Raw genomic sequence first — 23857 nt, 5'->3', positions numbered from 1 at the left:
GGTGTGGGGCTTGTTTTTTGCCTCAGGCAGTAAAACATCTTGGGCCAGTCCTGCATGCACAACTATAACCATTTTCTTTAAATAATAAATAGCAAAATATTCTTACTAGCAAAAATTAGGCTGAAAATTGTGATGCTTTTCATTTCAGCTTCCCCACTTCACCAGCAAACAGGAACAAGGTAAGTACTCTTCAAAATGGAGAATGAAGACTCTCCTCACATTTCTAATCACCATTGCTCTTTGCTGAGGCCCTTCCACTGATTAAAGATGTTTAGTTCGTTAATCATATTCCTTTTAACTGATTTAATCAAAGAATAAGTACATTTAAAGAGATGCTCAAAATGCTTCAAATAATAAAACAAAAATGCTCTTCCGTCTTAGGGCCAAAGTTGACAAGCGCAGGCCCTGTCGTCTGACAAGCATGACAATCAGCCAGTCTTCTTCCCAACACTGAAGCAGTAGAGGTGAGTGGGATCATCCAAGAAGTTGCTAGGAAGGAGAGGAATGCTTGGCATCTGGGTGGCGAAGGGTTCTGAAATGCCTCAGCCACATGGGGCCAAGTCAGCAATTCCATACAACCCTCACCCACCTGTCTAGCTTCCAAACGGAAAAAAACAAGAGGGGAATAGTTGACACGGCTGTCTCAAGGCTCTCTATGCATCTTTGTGCAGCAACACTCAACAGTGCACACTCCTGCCATCACTGTCCACCTTCAGGAGGACGTGGATACTATCCGATGTGGGAGAAGCCAAAGTGGTGTCCTTCAGATGTGGTTGGACTGCAACTCCCATCATTCTTGGCCATTCACTTGTTCACCTGGGCTGATGGGAGTTGGGAGTCCAGCAGTGTCTGAGAGGCACCACGTTGACTGCATCTGATCTGATGGAATAGGTGCAGCTTCTTCTGTAGTTCTGCTGCAGAGATGGGGGTGGGGGAAGACACCCCACAAGCTTCTGCCAGCACACAGCTTTTCTAGGTTTCCCAGGATTGGCCACATTAAAACCAGGCTCTTGTGCTATGTTCCACTTTAAATTATATACTTTATATTGAAAGATGTTTAAGTCTTGTTGCTTGGGGTTTGTTTTTTTAATCACACATTTTTACAAACGGCACCTAAAACCAAGCCCACTGATGTACTCCTCACTTTTCAACAATAAAATTAACACCCATCATATCCTAACCTGAAAACTCTCATATTAGCATTTAGAATTGTACAATGTAGTGGCGTATTTGTAGCTAATGTACTAATATTTGATTCAGCTGTTCTACCTTCTCCCACTCTGTAACACAAAGTGAAGATCTTCATACTTCTTCTCTGTCAGAAATTAAAGTAGAATCCCCTCTTCTCCCACTTCCCCGAACAGCTGAAAGAAAAAGAGCTTCGCCTCCTTAGACAATCTCTAGTCAATTTTTAACCTCGTTCTGCTCTCTTATCGATTGCATTTCCCCCCTTGTCTGCCCTCTGGGCTTTTCAGAAAGAGGCGTCCCACTCTGTTTCTGTGTGATTTGCATAGACTGTTTTACTTCCTGGTACAGACGAAGCCTGTTCAGCAACTTACCTGGCAGAGGAAGGCAGAGGAAAACAGAGAGAGAGAGAGAAAAGGGAGGGGAAGAGAAGAAGTCCTAAGAGAAGAAGGACCCTAGCAAGGCTAGGGTGGTCCTCTCTGCCTCCCTAGTCATCTTCTGGGGTCTAAGGTAAGTTCTCAAAGGTCCTTCCACCCCACTTCCTTATATATTTCTCACTAGCTGCTGACCCACTTTCTCTCATGTGGTTTGTTCTTCTCTGTCTGGGTGTGCTCTTCTTGGTTGCCAATTCTCTCCAGTAGCAAAAGGGCTGTGCTTAAGAGCTTTGGTGACCACTTTGCAGGTAGCTTTATCCGATTATCAGTGGGGAAGACAAATATTTTGAAAACACAGAAAGTTTGCTTCTGCTGTCCTGTACATCTGCAGTACTGTCGTGGGGAAATGTCAGGCCTTGCTACAGCAGATCCTCACAGGTTGAGAGACCATGGCTGCGATTCTTCTGCTCCTCCGTATATGCAATGCAAAATGAGCTTACTTAAACATATGGGTGTGAGAAGTGTCAACCTCTGTATGGCTTCCAATTTGTAATGGATTTGGTATTTTCAAAAGGTGTGTTTTTACGGGGCTCACAAGTGATTGCTACTAGTTAAATGGTTAAGCAAATTAGTAATGTTAGTGGATTTAGTTGTCAGAGATTAATAAATAATACAAGATAACAAATAGAAATACATTAATAAACAACACACACTTTTTATGGGAGAGGGACATTGTCACAGACCTATAGCTGAAGAAGGTTGTCGCTAGGGTTCCATGCCTTAGATTGCTAAATGTTTCTATGAAATATGCAGAACTGAGTGCTGTTGAAAGCTGAATAGTGAGATTGATGAATAGTTCTTTTGGACATGCGTCTTTTGTCCTGTACCCTTTTTAATTTAAGAAAAATGCTGTGACAAAAGCATATGAAGGCAAGTGTAATTCTCTTATTCCCTCTGCCCCCCCTCTCTCTCACACACACATTATATATATATATATATATATATATATATATATATATATATATATATATACACACACTCAATAGTCTGCTTCCTCTCTTTTCTTCACAAGCCTGAATCCTAGCTATGGGCCTGTCTTAAACAGCATGAAACTGAAGGCCTTTGAAGTGGGAGGAATTTACCTAGTACGCCATTCTTCACTGTGCATTCTTTCTCTTCCTGTCAGAAAAGGTTTAATCAAAAGCAGGCTGGTTTAGCGAGGCCTGTTCTTTGGAAATCTTGTAGGCCGACACAAGCCTTTAAGCAGGAAACTACACAGATTTCAAAAAATCTATGTGAAGAATTGTACTAAGCAGTGTGAATTTGGAACTGAGCATGAGAGTAAGATGTGATCTTTCTTAAATGCTGAATCTTATTACCTATGTTGTGCATTTCAGCCATCAATATGAACTCATCCATGATAAATTATTAGCTAGTTATTAGCATCTGCTTCTCTTACTACTCATCTACCACATCTTGGAAGCCTGAATGACTGTTATCCATTGGCACAGTCATTTAGTTATCAACATTGCTGTGCCTCTTTGTTTTAGCTAAGTGGAAACTGCTCCCCTGCTTCTGGTGTTTCCTAGTCCTTCAACCATACTGACAGGCCAAATCTAAGACCACCTCTCTGTCTGGGCCTTTTGCAACTCAGATTTGGAACAGCCTACTCACAAGAGCTTGAGTTTTCTGCCAAATCTCTCACTGAAGACCTCCAGAGCAATTTGCAGAAGGAATTTGTGTTGCATAATGTAGTTTTGACAAGGAAAGGGAGAGAAAACATAGGGGTTAATAGATCCTAAATTTTGTTAATGCAGGCAATTTTGAGCTAGACTGTTCAAGAGTGTAAGTCAGTATAATGCAAAAACCTATGTTCCCATGCTTTCAAGTATCTGTGCATATGCATGCCTTGAACAGATGATCAGTGCTATAAGTTTTCATAGCAGTGTGCAGTGGTTTGAGTGTGTGGCTAAGACCGGGGAGACCCTGGGTCAAATCCCCACTTAGCCATGGAAAGCTCACTGGAGAACTTTGGGCTAGTCATGCTCTCTCAACTTAGTCTACCTCACAGGGTTGTTGTGAGGATAAAACAGGGAAGGGAAAGAACTGTGTATGCCACCTTGAGCTCCTTGAAGGAAAGGTGAGGTAGAAATGTAATAATAAATTAAATAAACCATAGAATTGCAGAGTTAGAAGGGACCACAAGGGTCATCTAGCCCAACCCCCTGCAGTGCAGGAAACATTTGCCTAAAGTGGGCCTCAAACCCACGACCCTGAGGTTAAGAGTCTCCTGCTCTATTTTTTTTAACATTGGCACTGCAGCACTATTGTTACTTCCCTGCCACACTGATATATTCATTGTATATTCAGATGACTTGGGAAGTGGAAGGTTGAAGACCGTATTATAGACAGAAGTGGGAGCTGTTTAAACCAGGATTGAATTACTTTTGCCCCAATCCTTTGGAAACAAAAGTCAGATTGAACTTTCCTCAAGCTGAGGCTACAGTATGAAAATGTTCTCCTGGGTCTTTTATATTCTCTTCCAACATCTCTGCAGTTACAATAAAACATCATCGTGACCATGAAGCAACAAAGGAAACAAAAAACATTCATTTTAAAAATAAATTGTAGAGTGATTGTCTAGCTGCAGTGTCCATTTGATCTCACTTTCTGCTACTCATGGGTCCTTTTTTCTTTCCATGTATTTTTTGGTTTTGCAGTCCTTTGGGAAAGGATGAGATTCAGCCTGATATTTTAGAGGTTAAAGAAGGAAGAGGGGTGACAGGATTGTTCTCTGACCCAGTCAGCAGATCTCCTATTGTATTTCATTTAGGAGTAGATTTTCATCATGCCTGTTTATGTTCCTCCAGAGAGAAATACATTTTTAAGTGATTATTTCTGATGGTGTGGAGGTTACTACAGTTTAAGTCTACAGGACTCTAGGTATGTGCAGGCAGTTTTCAGTGGTTTCTCCTCAGCAGAAACTGAAGAAGTTAAATTGGATTTGTTTCAGTTTTAATATTGAACTTTTCCCTTTATGCAACTGCAAAATGAGTGAGGCTTGAAGGAACACATCAAATCATCTCTACTGGAACACATTATTATTCTTCCAAACTTGGCAAGAAAAATTAACCATGAATAACATGTGCTTCCTCAAATTAAACGCACGGATTTTTGGACCAGAGAGCTGCACAGGTCAGAATGGAGAAACAAACACTTGTTAGGATCCTAAGTCCTTTAGGTTTTCCATCTGTGGGTAATAGCAGCTTTCGGAGGGCACTGGCTTGATTTGGGGCTATAGTGCAAAGGCAAAGGCTTGCACCCTCCCTCTCCTGCATCACCTTCCAATCCAAATCTGCCACCAACTCCATACTTGGACATTCTGTGGCAAATTTATGTAACAAAATGCATATCTCTTAACTGTAACTAAAACTTCTAAGGAGTTTAACAAAGAATATTCTCACCCCTACCTAGTTTTATGTGTTTATTGCCTCCATAAAAGAGATGCAATATGGAATTGGAAATTGCTAATTTAGATAAGTCACAAGCTATGAAATACAGGGTATTTTACTCATACACCCAGAGCCCAAATGGATGCTGTAAAATGAAAACGCAGGAGAGCTAAAGTAGGATGTCCTTAACAAGTATTAACTCTTTGTTCTGAAGTGTTATACCATGGAGGACAGTGTCAAACTAAATACATATTTAGTAGCGGGGGATTTATTATTATTTGTGTATCAGAGACCCTAAAAAGTATGAAAGGTCCTTTGGGAAGGTGTAATAGCTAGAATGGAACTATCTTATAAATAAAATCATATTGAAAAAAGATGTGTGGTGTGTTGGAGTCAGTCACAAACAATATATTGCATAAATGAACCTTTTATGAACCTATTTTTAGTCAGAACCCACTTTTAAGAATAAAATAGAAAAAATAGACCAGAACACCAGGTTCTAAGGAGCCAAACCAACACAGCATCTGTGGTACAGAAGACTAGATAGGAATGCTGCCACTAGACTAAGAATCCATATTGAGACATCAATGTGATCAAGAGTTTTGCTCTGATCCTCAGCTATGATATTTTTGTCTTCCCCTGCGCAGTTGCATCTGCAGTTGGTACATCTATCGACGGATTTCTTAAAAAATATTGAAATGGCGTCCCTAACAGGTTAGTATTTTTGCTCCACAACTATGCAGAGTTAATTTAATTCTTCAAAAGCCATTCAACCAGTGACGATAAAATGCATCGTAATCTCTTGGCTGTCTAATCACGAATCACATCAGAGATGGGTAAACAGTGTGCTGCTTGCTGTGAAAAATTATCCTTGAAAGAATGCCAAATGCCTTCCAACACCGGCATAAAAACACACACCTCACCTGAAGACAGGGGTAGAGGGCTGGGTATGAAACAAAAAGATTGGGGGTGAGGGGCCACTCAATGTGGCTTGTGCCCACCTTAATTCTGCTTGCAGATATCTGAGCACAGAATCATAGAATTGTAGAGCTGGAAGGGATCATCTAGCCAGGGGTCAGCAAACGTTTTCAGGAGGGGGCCGGCCCACTGTCCCTCAGACCTGGGGGGGGGGCCAGACCTGCCCTCTCCCAAAAGCATCCCCCCTCCCGAAAGCACCCCCCCGAAAGTCCCCCCTCTCCTGAAAGGACCCCCTGCCGCCGCCACTCACACCGCCACCACTGCCTCATCTTTGGCAGCATCGGTGTCCTCTTCCTCAGCAAGGGCTCTGCGAGGCGCAGAGCCCAAGCCGCTGGCCTGGGTGGTGGAGGCAGCCTCCCCGCCACCACTGCTTCCTCCCGTTCGGCTCTTGGCCATACGTGGCTGCCTCAGTGAGAAGGAAGGAGCATCACCCAGAGGAATCTTCAGCTTCAGATTGGCTGCAGAAGCTGCGCCAGCATCACAGAAGTCAGTCCCCGCGCGGCGAGGCTTCTGCACTGGGCCGGTTTAGCGCACGGACTGACCAAGCAGGTGGCAGGGTCCGCAAGGTTTGCGGGTTGGATTAATGAGCCCAGTGGGCCACATCCGGCCCCCGGGCCTTAGTTTGCCAACCCCTGATCTAGTTCAACTCCCTGCAATGCAGGAATATCCAGCTGTCCCATATAGTCTCCTGGTATGCCCCACGGAGGACCTTACGGTCCACAAATAATAACATCTTGGAGGTCCTGGGCCTCAAGGAGATTAGACTGGCCTCAACCAGGGCCAAGGCCTTTTCAGCTGTGGCCCCGGCCTGGTGGAATGCTCTGTCACAAGAGACCAGGGCCCTGCAGGTTCTGACATCTTTCCGCAGAGCCTGCAAGATGGAACTGTTCTGCCAGGCCTTTGGCCAGGGTCCAGTCTGACTCCCCCTTTCTCCTTATAAGAATTTGCATGAAAGTGGCCCCCCAACTTTTCTCACAGGCTCATACAAGATCAGTATAAACAGTTAGGCCTGGTGAGCATTTAAGGTCCACATCCCTAATTTGCAGGTTGCCATCTGATTGGATTTCACTTTGATTCTGATTTGATTTTAGGATGTATTTTAATTGATTGCTTTTATGGTAATATGTTATATATTTGATGTTAGCCGCTCTGAGCCCGGTTTTGGCCGGGGAGGGCAGGGTATAAATAAATTTAGTAGTAGTAGTAGTAGTAGTAGTAGTATAGGAATTGAACCTGCAACCTTGGCATTATCAGCACCATGTTCTAACCAACTGAGCTATCCAAGTTGTTCACAAGATCAAACATCTTTGCTTGTATTTTATGCATAACAAATCAACAGACACTTTATACTGTATTTCTTTTCTGTTTTTAGGTGCTGCGATGGGTCGAAGTATACCAGTTGAACATGATGAAACTGGAGATTGGTCGCCATTTCCAGAGCATTCACTGGAAGAGGCTTTGGACCCTTCTGGTGAAAATATAGAGAACTTGGTGCCCATAGGATCTTATCCATCTCAAATGGCTTCCCATTCATTGACTAAGCAATCATGTTTCTGCAAGCACCTTAATCGTGTGGATTATAATAATGCTGATCTGGAAGCGTCTAACCACAATCACCTGCAACGATGCCAGGATTCTAGAAGGGAGATACCTCCTGGTCCATTCACTGAATCAACAACTTCATCAGAACTTCATATTTTATCTATAGACAAAAGGAACCAGCTGCTGAGGTCTAGGCCTTTAGCTGATTCTCCTGACACTGGACACAATTCTAGTGGTCTGCAACAAAGCTCATCTGACATTTACCAAAATTCATCTGGTGAAAGTCAGGAGAATGCAAATCTAAACCAAACTCAATGTAATAGACCACCAGTAGACCTACGAACAGAAGATGCAGGATATGATTCTCAGTCTGTGGATCTTATGGGCATCAGGCAGCTAGAACCTCCATTGCCACTTACTTCCGTTTTTAACCTCCAAGACCTTCCAAGGCCTCTGATGTCCAGAGAGTTACCGCAGATGGACCCTCAGCCATATCCTGTGTTCCCACAACTGGCCCATCCTTCCCCACAATCTCAGTGGCATCCTAGATACTACATTCCTGGGGATTTACATTGCCAGAATCCATGTAAGTTAACTGGTCAGGTATTCAGAATACTTTTTTCCCTAAGTAGCTTAGAGAATTTTTCACAATGTTTTTCCAACTATATTTAATCATAAGAAACGTGTGCTTCTGGCTTCTAGCATTTCTTGCCATCCACTTTTATGTTTGCAGTTCTTAGCTATACCAGTGACCTCATAAAGACTGGGGATTCCATTCAACAAATCAGCTGCACAGTTCAGATGTTTAAACTTCTGAACGAGAAATCTCTGCTAATCTAATCCTCACATTTTGTGATCTGACACTAGCCTTTCTCTACTATAACTTCCTGTCCTGATAATATTATATTTCCCTTTTTCATTCTTTAATCACTTCCATCATTTTTCTCCTTCCTTTCTGCCAGAATGTGAAGATTCAATAGTTTTCTCTCCTATTATCAACTTGCTAAAACTAGACTAAGGGTATGCATGAACTCTGTATGTACCCAAAATTACAAGGCAAATCAGGGTCATTTGGGGAAGGTTCTCACATTTCTGATTGCACCATTAAATGCCTTCTCCTATGGAGAGATCTCTAACATATCCCCAAAAATCTGTGGTGGGAATTGGTCTACCCCCCCCCCCGCCCCCACTGACCCTTGGAGTAACAAGGGCCTTACTAAGGGTGACATTTCCTCCACCAACCCAGTCCTTCCTGGCAATTAATGCTAACTTTCCACCCCTCCTTCCCCTGAGCAAATCAATGTAGACATTTCTTTCCCTCAACACCCCTGCCTTCCCTCAGTTCCCAGGCTCATGCTGTACTGCAGAAATTGCAATGGCTGTGTTTAGGGGAGGAAACGTGAAAGGTGCCCTGCTCCTGCATTAAAACCCCTATGGGTATCTGCCTACAGTTTATCAGGCTCCACACTCTGAAGGGGCTGCAAGTTTCATTCACTTCTGTGAAAAGTTATACCTGTTTTTAGATTCCCCATTAGGGTGAATTTACCCACCTCACTGTGCCTCATCTTCCCTGGGGGTCTTATGGCTTTTATAGCCATCTGCCAGTGTTGTTACCTGACAGATATTTGGATGCCATGTCCTCTTTCGTGTCATCCCTGCATTCTGGCACTCTGATGCTTCCGACTAGAAGCAATCCCACCCCGTGCCCATAATGTGCCACGTTCTTGCGAAAAGCTGCACTAGATGAAGATTTATAATTTCCATGATGAGAAATGATGATACAGTGGTACCTCAGGTTACAGACGCTTTAGGTTACAGACTCCGCTAACCCAGAAATAGTACCTCGGGTTAAGAATTTTACTTCAGGATGAGAACAGAAATTGTGTGGCGGGGCAGCGGGAGGCCCCATTAGCTAAAATGTTATTTTGGTTAAGAACAGTTTCAGGTTAAGAACGGACCTCCGGAACGAATTAAGTTCTTAACCCGAGGTACCACTGTATTCGAAAAGATATAAGTGATAATTAGGAGGATAGTTGAAAATGCACAGGAATCCCCAGGCCTCGGACAGTCTGGTTCATCGTGCCTTTCCATGGAAATGTTCAAAGTTTGAGCCACTATCACATCAGATTTGATCACCCCAATTTCCATGCTAAGAAGGGAAACCTAGAACATAAAGACAAAAATTACTTGCTAAATGGACCCAGACTACACCACCCCCTCATTTCTCGCCCTGTTAAATATATACTAGTTTAACAGTGCTACTTGAACAACACTTTCTTTAAAACATGAGCCATTATGTAATTTGAGCCATATTTCAAGAGCCTCCCCCCACCCCACAAAAACCCCAAACCAACATACTTTTTCAGAGCTGGAGGCAGTATTTTGCTTACTAACTTCCTATCTTCTACGAGGCATAAAATGGCTTCCTGACAGCTTTTCACACTTCCAATGATTACTGGGCAATCATCGTTCACAATAGGGTTTTGTACTTAATGTGTTCTAATGTGCACCTTCTAGACAGAAACAATCTAGTGTGCTGTGCTCCCAGGCAGCCATCTAGCCAGGGCATCTGCTCTCTCATATTCATAATAGACTCAGCACTGCATTTCAGCTGCATTCTCTCAATGATAATGCCTTCTGAAATGAATGTTACTTTTGCAAGGGAGTTCCTAGTATTCAAATCACAGGTATGTGATTGCTGGAGGTGAAACCAGCTCATATTCCCATGGAAGGAAGGGCAAGATAAATTGCTGGAGCTGGAGCATTCCTAGTTCTTACATTTCCGTCACGAGTCTTGTAGCTTTTTGAGTTTATGATCACACCATAGTGAAGCACTTTGAGACTTTGTTCATTTCAATGAGTTAACATGGCGTCTAAGGCCGCAATCCTCCCCACACTGATCTAGAAGTAAGCCTCATTTATTTATTCGTTTATTTCCAACATTTGTTTCCCACTTTTCTATAACTCATAATCAAACTGGATTATAGTAATCAATCAAAAAATCAAATGCTTCCTTTGGTGTCAGTATGCAAAGGGTTTCCTCTATCCTATTCATTAGTTTGCTGAAAGAGTGCTTAATTTTGCCAGGTGTTTTCTTAAAATCTAAAACAGTAAGAAAACCATGGAAAAAAACACAATCTATCTACAACTAACGAATTGATTTCAGTGGGACAGTGAAGCACATTCTTAAATTCCTAGTAGAAATGCTTGACTTTGGCTGATTTGTGCCCAAGGTTTTCAAGGAGAGAAACCTGATTGCACTGTGAACTTAAACAAAAACAACCCTACAGTATTGATGCTCATAATTTTATTTCACACCATTTTAGTCTGTTCACAACACTGGCAATTTTCTTAATCGTCAAGATTCTCAATTCCAAATCTGCCGTATCTTCCAGAGTGAGGCAACATACTGCTAACCTTTTCTGGAAGTAAAAAAGTGGATCATTCCCATTAGGTATACTGTGAACCTATTTCCATCACTCAACTAGTGAAGCGAACTTTAAGGCCTGCCACTACATCGCGGGCATCACCTTCAGCAAATTGGAAGTTCTGCTTAAAGTGACAGAATTCTAGTTGGTGCAATGTGCTAAACTTGTACAGTGGTACCTCGGGTTACAAACGCTTCAGGTTACATACGCTTCAGGTTACAGACTCCGCTAACCCTGAAATAGTGCTTCAGGTTAAGAACTTTGCTTCAGGATGAGAACAGAAATCATGCTCTGGTGGCACAGTGGCAGCAGGAGGCCCCATTAGCTAAAGTGGGCTTCAGGTTAAGAACAGTTTCAGGTTAAGAACAGACCTCCGGAACGAATTAAGTACTTAACCTGAGGTACCACTGTAGTTTGATCATATTCATTAGCTGTTTTGTTAAATTCTGTTGTTCAAAGGTGACTTAACTATGCAGTGGCTCAAGTTTTCCTTTTCTACTCTTAGATGGGCAAACACGCTACCAACACTTCGCACATCCACCTCAACCACGGCTTCCTGTTCCTGGCCCTTGTGTAAGAGCCATCCATCCTGGCCGGCAAATAATCCCAAATTATTCCAGTCCTCCTTCTCCTAAATGCAATGAAGAAAGGCCCCCTGAGAGAGAGAGCTCTTCTGGAGAATTTCAAAGATTGTAGTAAGTTTGTCCTGAGATTCACTGGAAAATTTCATCAGCAAGAAGCTGGCAGAAGCTAATGCAAGCTTTTTAGAGGCTGTCTTGACTGTAGCAGTGGTGCTATTGGTATGCATAAGGTGTTGTTTTAACTGTGGCAGCTAAAGTAGGTCTAAACAGCCTTCCCAATCAGGTGCCTTTCCAACATTTTGGACTACAGCTCCCATAATCCCTGATCACTGACTGTGCTAGCTGGAGCTGGTTTAAAGGCCTGGGTGATTCACAGTACCAGACTGCTTTTATATCACACAGAGAGGGTTTTTCAGAATGCTGAGTACGTTTATCTCTTTTTTGCTACATTTATAACCCAGTTTTCGGCCAATGCACTGCAGGAACTTTGCAATTTAAGATATTAGAACAAACAAAATTAAAAGCTAAAATAATGAAGCACTGGCCACAGAATTCTTTTAGAACTCTAGTGGTCTCTTCAGGGGCTAGTGGCACATGCTCCCTGCCCTGGGCTTAGTGTGGGGCTCGTGGATCTTTAAGCAGCCTCTGGAAAGATGCTGGAGGGCCTCCTAGAGAGACTCTCTTAGGCTATTTGTGATCTCTTCAGGAGCTGACAGCATGAGATCAGTCATGCATTGAGCCACCTTTTTATTGCTAAAGTGCCTTTTTCATAAAAGGAAAATTTTCTCATTAAAAACAGGCCTCACACATGTGCTGTTAGAATCAGCAGCTTTTAACATTTTATAATGACTCTTCATGTTTTTCCTAGTGGCCAGTTTCAGAACCAACTACTGCATGGTGGAGCATCATCCAAGGCTTATGGCGCTTATGAGGACATCTATAGGTGCCCTTCTGATTCCATGGCTCAGCCTAATGGCCCACCATGCCCAGCTGCCATCCCAAGGCCTCCAAGTAATTTTGCAGTCAGAGGAACACTGAGGACAAGTAATTTGCCAGAAGAGCTGCGTAAGTCCCGCCCCCCACCGCCATGTTTGGAAAATTGTGTATAAAGCCATAGCATTGGTTAGTGAAGAAAGTGGATGGCCCAGTCCTAGGAGAATCATGCATACATAGAACCACACTCTCCTGCTAATCGCAGCAACTTCTAGTGCTGCCTCAGCCTAACAGCAGATAACACCAGGGCATGACCTTTTAAAATTGGTTTCTTCTAGTTGTCCTGGAAGTGGATCCTTTTCACCAGAAGCCCAGCTATAACCTTAAAGGGCCTGAAACTATTCCAGGTGGAGACTGCCAGGATACAACTCTGCTAGGCCTGAGGGTCTTGCTACTCCCCATGTCCTTGATTTAACCACATCCACATTTTGGGGTTCAAAGTAGCATGCAGTTCAAAGTGTTAAGCAGGCACCATGCAATTAATCTGGAGAACAGACAGCTAGAAGGATTAGGAGGAAGTGCCTGGAGGAGGAAGTGACATTTTCATGGTTTATAACAGTCATATTTATGAACTTTCAATTTTTTAACGCTAGGGTCCAGGAATCATTAGGTGGTTGGAGAAGGAGCATTTTCCATTGAAAGTGTCATATACTCTGAGGGTTTCTGCTTTTCAGAGCAGGGACATGGGACAAATTAAAGGTATTCTAGAGGTCTCTAATGGAGATGCCTAGCATGATCACAAGACACTGAGCCAGTTCAGCTCCATTGTACAAATAATAACCCAGTCAGATGGGTGGAGTATAAGTAATAAATTATTATGACTATTATCTAAACCAAACAAGATAGAGCTTATTGTCTGCTCTGTGCTAGTATAACAAAGAAAAGGCAAGCGCTTTTTTTCTAGTACTTTGAACAATACTTTGATCATCTCTCTTAGGTAAAGTCTTCATAACCTACTCTGTGGACACAGCTGAGGAGGTCATGAAATTTGTGAACTTTTTGTTTGTAAATGGATTTCAGACAGCTGTAAGTACTCTATTCTGGAAGGGTGTTTCCCTTTGCTGGAATTCAATCAAGAATGTATGAAATCGGTTGTCTATATCTTTAAAGCTTTGTCTTCCTTTTTAATGTTCCTGCCTGTGCTGGAACAATCTTGTATGCAGGGGCATGTACTCAAACCCTAAATATATGAATAAGGGGGGAAGAGGCTTAAGTGGTGTATTTGAAATTCCAACACAAAGTTTATGTAATACACTAAGTGGAGTAAGGTTGTACTGACAATCCTTTGGAACATTGAAACTGTTTCTACATCACCTGTACAACACAAGCTTATGCAGTTTTGCTTGGAAGCAAGTCACACTGTGTTCAATAGGGCTTCAGGGCAAGTGTGGATAGGGCTGTATTTTCCCTCAAGGTCACTGAAGGAGTTCAAGGTTAAACAGGGGTCTACACTTTGCATCACAGCCGAAACCCCAGGCAGTGAACTGTCTTGGAATACAAGAATCCTACACAACAGCACAGGGGACAAGATGGAATGACCTCACAAACTCTGAATAATGCTTCTTTTTTCTAGAGGGGGAAAGGTGTGATTCTTTGCCACTTTTGACAAACTGGGGTTCAATCTTGCAGAATACTAGGCAAGGTGATATGGAGCCATGGCTCAGTGTTGCTAAAGACCATGGAGGGGAAGGCAGATGGTGGAAATTGAAACAAAGGATTGGATGGAATCAGAGGAGGACAGTACAGAGTCAATAATGCAGTAGTACAGAAGAACATTTTTGAAGCAGGAGGAGCAGGAGGTCCAGAACAAAACCATTAAAATACACTGAAAGTGTATACGGTTTTTGCAGAATACACCTGCTGTCAAAGACCCATCTGGAGTCGGCCTCAGGTGACAGAAGGGGAAAATAATTAGCTGAGGTCCCTGGAGATTCCTTGTCAGCTGTGATATTGCTAGCAGAAACTTACCAAGCTGCAAGAAATGCCCTGGCTCTTTGTGAATAGAGAGCCTTGTTAGACTATGTACACTTGCACCTCAACTTTTGAACTGGGAAACTACACATTGAGGGTAGAACCATATTATGCCTTCAAAGCACATCGAATAAACATTTAAAGAGCATGGCTTCCCCCAAAGCATCCTGGGAACTGTAGTTTAAGGTTGCAGGGAATCGTAGCTTTGTAAAGAATAAACTAAACTTCCCAGGATTCTTTGAGGGAAGTCATATGCCTTCAATATGCATTGGAAATACTTCGAGAATCTTCTTTGTATTGATGGAAATAGTTGCCTCTGCGCACAGAGCTGAAGAAATGTTAATATTTTCCCGTTCTTATAGATTGATATATTTGAGGACACAGTTCGAGGTATTGACATTATCAAGTGGATGGAACGCTACCTGAGTGATGTAAGTAAAGGGGGGAAAGGTGGTTCTTGTAGAAGCATTTTCCACAGGCAGCTCAAAGACAGTTTTGGGCATAGGAAGCTCCTTAAGGAATCAGTCCTTAAGACAATACTGGTAAGAACCCAGGACTGAAACAGAAGCATCTCCTGCCCCCCTTGTGACTTAATTATTCATGTTGTTCCTACCCTTGCCTCCCCACCCATTCTGTCTAATTTAAAATGTGAGCCTTCTGAGATAGGAGAACTTGGCTTTCATAGATCTGTAAAATGCCTGTGTTAGCTACATATTTATTTGTTTAGGTTTTTATAAGTTGCATGCAGAAGCAAAAACATTTGTGTTTTTAGCTTATAAATGCAAACAAAATAAAATACATCAGGCCTTTTCAAGCATTCCAAATACATGGGGAAGGAGGGGGGCTTATGCCAGCCATGCCCCAACATCTTTGTGGGTGCACTTTCTTTGTCCATTGCACACCCCACCCCAGTCTTCTCAGGAAGTCTGAAAAAAGTTTGTAAACATTTTCCATTTCCAAATTTCCTCATGAACCTATGCATTTTGGAACACTGGTTGACATAGAGACTTTGCATAGAAGATACTGCTAAGTATTTTAGGATCACAAACGAAAGAGCACAATCCTAAGCCTATCTGCTCAGAGGTAAAGTTCTACTGAATTTAGGGAGGCTCACTCCTGGCAAAATGGAGTTTAGGCTTGCAGTCTAAAGCATTTGGGGAAGGAGGACCTACATAAGATTAAAATAACTGTTGACAAGCTGTGTGCATTCCACAATGACATTGTGTTAGTGCTAAGAGTACAGCTGAAGGCAGAATTGTGCCTTCGCTTTAATTATTTAAAAATAAACAAATTCTTTCCAGGGGCCCAAACCGTGAAAACAGGCTCAAAAATGTTTCAGCAAGGTGAATTGGCTGCTCATGGGTGTGTGTATGGGTGTGTGTGTATGAACAAAATTCAGTTAAAATCCTCATTATACATCTTCAAATGAAAAGTAAAACTTAATCAAGACACAATCTGAAGCTGGTGGGGCACAGTTGCTAAGCTAGCTTCCCAGCTGTGAGCCACTAATGCTTACCTGGACAGGGAGGTGACAGAAACGACAGCATGGCGACTCACCTGCCAAGAAGCTGGTGTTGTGGCTCTGTCCCACCTGGCAAACTGCTTCTGGATACAGCAATTAAAGCACAGACTGAAAAAGCTCTTACGGGTTCTTTTTAAAAATCACCAGTGACGAGGGTGGGCATATTAACTTCCTGTAGAAGGGCATTCTGTAAATACGGGAGCCTCACTGAAAAGGCCATGTCCTTAGTACATGTTCATCTTCTTAGTGGACCAGGCAGTAGGGCCTATGGGACTGATCTTCATGCTCAGGCAGGCTCGTTGTCAGGAGCTGGAGTCTGGTGCAGGTCAGCAATAAAACAATAAAAGCACCTGATGTCAGTGAAGTTAAATCTTTATTCAAAGAAATAAAACAGCTCAGTCCTAATGATCCAGGCAACTCTTCTGAGTAGGTCTTGCCTCAATGGGGCATTTGTGAGGACTGAAGGTCCCTGCCTTCCCTCTGCTCTCCAAGGCTCCTCCCCTGGTTCCTTCCCCAGCAGCCTAAGGCTCCTTCATTTTGTCTCTCATTGCTCTACCCTCTTCATTCCTCTGTGTGTTCTGGGAGACCAGGAGGTGGGAAGCTGGTCACAGCAGGAGGGGGAGAGTTCCTGGATTCTTATGCAGCCTGCCTCATCTTTGTCTCCTGGTCCCCATCGTCTCCAGCCTCTGCTTCCACCTCTGAGTCTGGACTGCCTGCTGCCACAGCCTCTTCCTGCTCACTAAACCCTGTTGCCTCTTCAGCTTCCGACACCTCCTCCTCCCAGTGCGATCCCTCTTTTTCCTCTGACCACATATTGTTGTCCCACCACCAATTCCCTGGCTCTGAGCCCTCTTCTTCCTGGGGGTTCCCTTGCCTTTAGGTCATCCTAAATGGTTTAGGACTTTAAAAGAAGAAACCAGCACTTTATATTCAGTCTGGAAACAAACAGGCAGGCGGCATAACCAGAAGACAATAGGTACAAAACAGAAACAAAAGTAAGGATATTTATTAATGGTCACAATTTTATACAGGTCACAAATCATGGTCTATTTGAGCATAGAATTCAGATTCTCCTGAAATATTGAACATATTCTACTAGAAAGAGTGATAGAGTTTCAATTAATAAACAGTAATGGTGCATTGTTTATGCATACATTATTTTTAGATTTATGTTTCTGGAAGATAACCTGGTCAATGCTAAAATGTATTTTCCCCCCCTCCATTTTAAAGTATGTTAAAATTTACTAGCAGAGAGAGGCTGGAAATCTGGTATGAGGAAATACAGTGTGCAGAGATTAGTTTTGCTTCATTGCCAAAATGCACTGGATTGTCTTATGCTTCCAGAGAACATCAGATCACGTATAATACAAACTGGCAGGTTTCCAAGCTGCTCTGCCCAACCACACTGCATTTTACAATTTCATAAAAGCGTCTTTCTCCCTGACAGAAGACAGTGATGATAATCATAGCAATCAGTCCAAAATACAAACAGGATGTTGAAGGGGCTGAATCCCAGCTGGACAAGGATGAGCATGGCTTACATACTAAGTATATCCACAGGATGGTAAGTGAGGACATGTGCTTGCTGTTTCAAAAGAGGTCTGCAGCTTCCCTTCTCCCAAATAACTGCCCTTTGTGTCTTGTCCTTCATCAGTCCTGCAGTTAAGTGCCGCTTTGTTGGTGTTCCCTGTTAGTACTGAGTGTTTTTTAGAAGCAGTGCTACTTGCGACTGCTCAGAAGTTCTGTTTGAGATAAATGTATATGACTGGCTGCTTGACTTTCTTTATGGCTTTTGCAGCCTGTTTAAATCCCTTTATACCCTTTCCCCAAGTCCCTTAATATGAGCTTATCTCATGCCTGCACTTCCTCATACAGATTCACTCCAGAAAGAGATGGGAATCCACAAACAACAGTAAATCTGACTGCCTGACCTATGAAAATAAGCATGGGGCAAGCGGGGAAGGAAATTCCCATCTGAGCTAGTGTATTCTCTGTCTCCGTTCATTTGATCTGCTCTCCCTTATGGCCCTCCCATTGCCACAGAAACTCAGCTTGCTCACACCCTCACAAAGTCTCTCTAGATTTTCTTCTGATCAGATCAAATAAGCTGCCAACAAAGTTGGTTCCTCTTTCAGCTGGGAGATAAGTACAGTATTAAGTAAAAGAACATCCACCAGTGAATCAGACTTCTTCACGTGACACAAAAACATAGAGCCAGACTGTGAAAAAGAAGCACAAGTCTTGTTAGGGAAAGGCATAATTTCTTCAAACATTGTTACAATGAACACTCCTAACAGGAGAAAAAGCTTCCTGATTTAGAATCATAGAATTGTAGAGTTGGAAGGGACCCCACGGATCATCTAGTCTAACTCCCTGCAATGCAGGAATGTGTATGTGGCCTGTATGTGCCACAATATGTATGTGGCCTGTATATGTATTGAACCCGCAACCTTGGCATTATCAGCACCATGTTGTAACCAACTGAGCTGGGCAGAAGTTTCAATAGTGTCTGTGGACTTTATCCAACATGAGTCCACTTTGATTAGAACCACTGTAAGTAATGGACAGTACTAACTTAGGTCCATTAATTTCGGTCTACTGTATAATGCAGCTGGATAGAACCTAGTTTCTTTCTTCCAACATTGCTTTGCATCAACATAGGATCATTTTTGATGAAGGGCTGTATATAAATTTAATCAATCAATCAATCAATCAATCAAAAGGCACAGTTCAGCAAAAGCTATGTAAGCCTAAGTCATATTCCACTGCTTTCAGTAGGACTTAGTCATGATTAGTTATGGCTGGTGATTTAAGATTAACCAGACTCTTCACCCAGATACCCAACTGGTATTTGCAATATCTAAAATTTGTGATATGTCTTGGCAGCACACAAGGAAGGGACAGTGGGGAACTCGGATCCTGATACAATTTCTGAGCTATAAGTCAAGCACCCCTTTCTTTTCTTCATGATACTCATTTGAAACATGGGAAGTAGCTTGGAGAACCAACTTACAAGCCTAGTGTCACAGGGTTTCACCAAAGCCTAGGAAACACCTGTGTGTGTACAGCAGATCCTGAGCATCACTTGTTACTAATCCAGATTCATTTCAGACCAGAGATGGACTCTAGGGGGCTCGGAAATCAATCTGAATTGAATTAGGACAGGGGGAAATTAAACCCCTAAGATGGTCAAAAGTCAAGGTTATTTCAGAAATCAAATACAATTCTATTCTGTATCGTTGTCAACAAAACACAAGTTCTGTAGTAAGGAACTGATTAATTTTCTTTTTTATATTATTTAAAACACAGATTTAGATATCATTTTCTAGTATACCTAAACAGCAGATGAGAAAATACAATTCAACATAGTGTTAGGGGTCTTCAGTCAAGAATATGCATCAATGGGTTGCCTGCACACGGCAACAAATGTACTTGCAATGTGGAGGTGAGGGGGAAAGGGGAACGAGGCACAGTTCTGCCACCTCCAAATGTGTGACTGCCACTGTCAAGAGCTGAGAATGCTGAGCAGGGCAGGGCATGTAGTTTCTGACCTGGTGTAAGAAACAGCTGGCACCACCCTGATGCTTCTGAAATTCAGTGCTGAAGGAGAGGCCTACACAAACAGGCTTGCACATGTGAAGCATAACCACTGGATTCAGGAAATGTGATACAGCAGACAAGTTGAGTAGAAATGGGCTCCAGCACAAAGAATGGTTGGAGGATAAGAATGCATAATTCTTACAATTATATTTGGGCTAATGTTGTTTTTCATATTTTAGATGCAAATAGAGTTTATACAGCAAGGAAGCATGAACTTTAGATTCATTCCTGTGCTTTTCCCAAATGCAAAAAAGGTAAAGAAAACTGATTAATCATGCTATTTTTATTTCTTTTTACAACCCAAGACAAAAACCTTCAAAAGCCTTTTTTGAATGTTGAACAAAATCATGTTAGTATTTGAAGTGGCACCTTAGACAAATGCTTCATAACATTTTTAGATAAAGGTCTAGTTTGATTTCAGTAGTGTGCTTTTTATTCAGCGTGACTGGCACAATTTATCCTGTTTTGATGGAATATACCCATTGTTTCTATTTCCCCTCTTTGAACTTATATATGAGGTAGCTTTGAACCCCTCTGCTCAATATAGTACCAAACACCTGTTTGATGAGCAGCTGTGGAGAGACCTTACATGCAGTTGTGTTCATGCAGCCTGCTGGTCCTGTCAAAGATAGGTAGCAATCTCACAGCAGCCTTTAGAAAAGGAACAGAGCAAACTGCCTTTGTCCCCATCTTTGTGCCATACGGGGAAATCTCACAACCAAGTATCAACTCTTTCCCAATTTCCTCTTCCCAAATCCCACTGAGATGATCAGGCTGTAGGAATGCTGTTTTCTCCAACCATTTGGATTAGTGGGGATCCACTGCCGGGGGGGGGGGGGTCAGCAGTCTCCTCAAGTGTGATTACGGGAGAAGTTATCACTTACTACAAGATCCTCTTTCTCCATGGAACTTTGCTTGCCTCCTCGGGGTGCCTTCCTCACTTGGAGGGGAGGTTCTGCTATAAATGAATGTGGTGATGTAAAATAATTTCCATTGTCCCTCAGTTTGAAGGCTGGGGAGTGCATTTTGGGACTATGTCTACTTTATGTCAGTTAAAGAGCATTAAAAGTAAGTGATGGTTAATGCCACAATGTGCTGACAGCAATGTTTCACACAGGTGATTTCTACAATGAATTATTCAAATTGCACCATAAGCTGAGAGGGGACCCAAAGCATGACTAATTGCTTGTGTTTTGGCAAAGGCTCTTAAGAAAGGGAGGGAGGGGAAGGTATATGCCTGTGACTGTGATTCCTTCAGGTTTCTGAAAAGCTGAAATACAGAACAGAATTTAATATAGCTGCCTTCCACCCTCCCCTCCCCCACAGGAGCATGTGCCTACCTGGCTTCAGAACACTCACATCTACAATTGGCCCCAAAATAAAAAGAACATTCTGTTGCGGTTGCTGAGAGAAGAGGAATATGTTGCTCCTCCGATAGGACCTCTACCCACTCTCCAGGTTGTGCCTTTATGAATGTCCATTAAAGTGCATATGAAGCAATCGTTGTATAACTGTTGGCTGGCAGCCAGGATTTTCCTGGCTTCCCCTTCTAGGGTGATGAACAGCATGTGCACACAGACACACACACTAGAATTGTCTTGGGTTAATGCAAGCCCATGTGTTTTCTTTTATTCTGAATGTTTCCTTCTGCAACTGATCAGGCACGTTGCTTCCCTGGCAATATTTAAACAAACTGCAAATGGAAATAATGTCTCATCGCTTTGTCTTCTAGCAACTTGCTTTCGAAGTCTGTGGCACAGCCAGTTAGTACAGTGAGTGGCACTGTAATAAGCAAAACAATTGCATTCCTGTTTCCTCTGGGTTCCTTTTATTATTGGCCAGCTGTTCTTGCATTGTGCAATGGTCTCCTGCAGTCATTTCATATACACAATAAAACTCTGGTCTTTCATATGGATTGCTATCGTTCTCACTGTAGAGAAAGACATGAGTGTTTCAACAGTTTAATTGTGGGTAAACACAGACATTAACCCCCTCCCCAAGGTTAATGGGTCTCTCTCTCTCTCTCTCTCTCTCTCTCTCTCTCTGTGTGTGTGTGTGTGTGTGTGTGTGTGTGTCTGTGTGTGTGTGCGTAATCTTTTTCATACATCATGGAGTTTTCTTTGCTGGTTTGGCTGTGAACCATAGCATAATGATTTTATGCTGGATTCGGGCAGCATAAACTGTTAAACGCAGGTCAAGCACCATCTGTGCTCTATTTGAATACCCTACCACTTATTAGGGTAGAGCTGCACATTACACTTGACATGCAGCTACTCCCCCAAACAGCATCCTCTAATGTCAGTCTCCCCTATTACATGCAGAATTGCTTATCCTGTGACATGACAACTCCATGAACTGCATTTCTTTACCAGTGTCAGCTGGGGATACTGTATGTAAACTCGAGGGATCTTTATTGAGAAGGCAGCTGTTGACATAGGTGGAGGACAGTTAAAGGCTACATTCCTTGTTCAACAAGTGATGGAAGCTTACCCAACCCACCGCAAGCCTAATAGAAGCATGAGGTTTTTTTTTACAGGATTGCAACTGGGATGATAAGGCTTAAAGCTCACCTCCCTGTGTGTTGTGGTACTGATCAAACTTGGGGTTCCATAACTATTGCTCGTTACAAAAATAAATAAATAAACACCACCTATGACTGATTTAGCATTCTGAGTAGTTCTGCCCTTAGACTGTAACCTGCAACATATTGGGAAGTAAGTTCAGCTTCAGAACTTCATTCTGAATAAAGCTGAACATGGAATAGGTTGGAAAAAGTTTACTGCTGGTTTGACTTAATTAAAACTAGTGTGAAAGGGGAAAGGAGGCCCGATAGTATAGATTATGAAAATGAGTCTCAGAACATGCCAGGAGTTGAAGAAGAAATATTACCATATATTTGCTGCCCAAATCCATTATTTTTCCATGTAAATAACAACATAACAAATGAGATAAGCGCTCAGTTAATTAATGAGTACATTAAGGTTGCCATTCTTACCTAGCAGAAATTATTGATCTGGGGTAATCATGAAGGTAGAAAGTTGCCACAAGAGCATGTTTAGAATGAGAGAATGTGTCTTCCCCCACCGCCCACCAAGAGTAATTGGATTTATATAGGAGCTAATGCAGTGCAGTTTCCCCTCTCAAAACAGTATTTCAGCTGACGCACACACAAACCTCTAACTCCAAATTGAATGCCAATTTCATTGTTCTCTTCAAACCCCTAAATACCCATACATTTTGGGCACATTTTATAAAAATGTTAGGGACATAGTGTATTCATACAGTTAAGCGTGTCTCTGACACCTTAAAAATACAATACAGTGTGTTTTATAGGTTTTTGTTTTAAAAACTGTTCTGAATAGGATGGGAGCATTGCAAGTGGGGGCCGCGCAAGTGCAGCTGCATCTCTGCATCAGTCCTTAGATTTCACATGGAGGAGATGCAGCTGACAGGAAACTTCCAAAAAGGTACAAGTACCCTATTAGTCCCATGATCCATTGTAGTGCTGCACTGTACCTATAGGCATGAACCAAACATTTCATTAGTGTGCACCCAGGGGAATTTTCTTTTAAGGTGAATATTTATTGAATGCATACTCATACACAATCATAAATGACATTGTTTTTATCCAAGGAAACTAAAGAAACTAAAATGTTTTTAAAAATTAACTAAACTTTATTTTTAAAATGCAAACTTAAAAAATGAGACACAAAATACATTTTTTTTCCTGTAGATAAACAGGCATATACAAACACTTCATGTTCATGATTTTTATCTTTAACCAGATAAGGAGCTAACCTAAACCAGCCAAAACATATGGCGTCTTTCTTTCTGTCCTAAAGAATGAGACGATCTCTCACCAGGTGTTATGGACTTAAATTGCTCAATCACATTACTGCAATTAACTGACGAAGCAAAGGGCAGGATGAATCCTCCTCCATCTCCTTGCTTGCATGCCACAAAAGCAGCCCCTCACTCCAACAGATTTCTCTCTACAAAATGTGGTGAGCGGAGCTTGGACAAAGCCAGAGACAAGACAGAGATGCAGGCAGAAGGAAAGGGCTGGAATGGATCTGCAGCTTCTGCCTGCATTTGACTCTGGAAATGGCAGTGGGGTGATTGGCTCCAGTGGCGGCAGTACAGGAGGAGCCAATCACCCCACTGCCACTGCCACTTCCAGAGACAGACACAGGCAGAAGCTGCAGATCCATTCTAGCTTTGTTATTCTGCC

The 23857-nt window shown here is 42.4% G+C and overlaps 1 protein-coding gene across 3 annotated transcripts; it reads left to right on the top strand.

Annotated features, from left to right (window-relative positions):
* Nucleotides 1-1498: 1498 nt before the first annotated feature.
* Nucleotides 1499-21541, top strand: TRAF3IP2 (TRAF3 interacting protein 2). Of its 3 annotated transcripts, XM_053381693.1 has the most exons (11): nt 1499-1695; nt 4430-4502; nt 5659-5725; nt 7362-8117; nt 11465-11654; nt 12409-12605; nt 13471-13559; nt 14867-14935; nt 17474-17590; nt 19806-19880; nt 20953-21541. In XM_053381693.1, exons 3-11 carry the CDS (start codon nt 5710-5712, stop codon nt 21097-21099), a joined length of 1656 nt encoding a protein of 551 aa, XP_053237668.1. In that variant the 5' UTR covers nt 1499-1695; nt 4430-4502; nt 5659-5709; the 3' UTR covers nt 21100-21541. The 3 variants fall into 3 exon arrangements, with proteins under 3 accessions (XP_053237668.1, XP_053237667.1, XP_053237665.1); XM_053381692.1 differs by lacking the exon at nt 4430-4502; XM_053381690.1 differs by lacking the exons at nt 1499-1695; nt 4430-4502 and having other exon boundaries at nt 5617-5725.
* Nucleotides 21542-23857: the final 2316 nt, after the last annotated feature.

Source organism: Podarcis raffonei, chromosome 3 (assembly GCF_027172205.1).
Source record: "Podarcis raffonei isolate rPodRaf1 chromosome 3, rPodRaf1.pri, whole genome shotgun sequence".
Taxonomy (NCBI): Eukaryota; Metazoa; Chordata; class Lepidosauria; order Squamata; family Lacertidae; genus Podarcis; species Podarcis raffonei.
Note: the sequence above shows the minus strand (reverse complement) of the source record. Positions and strands in the feature narration are given on the sequence as shown.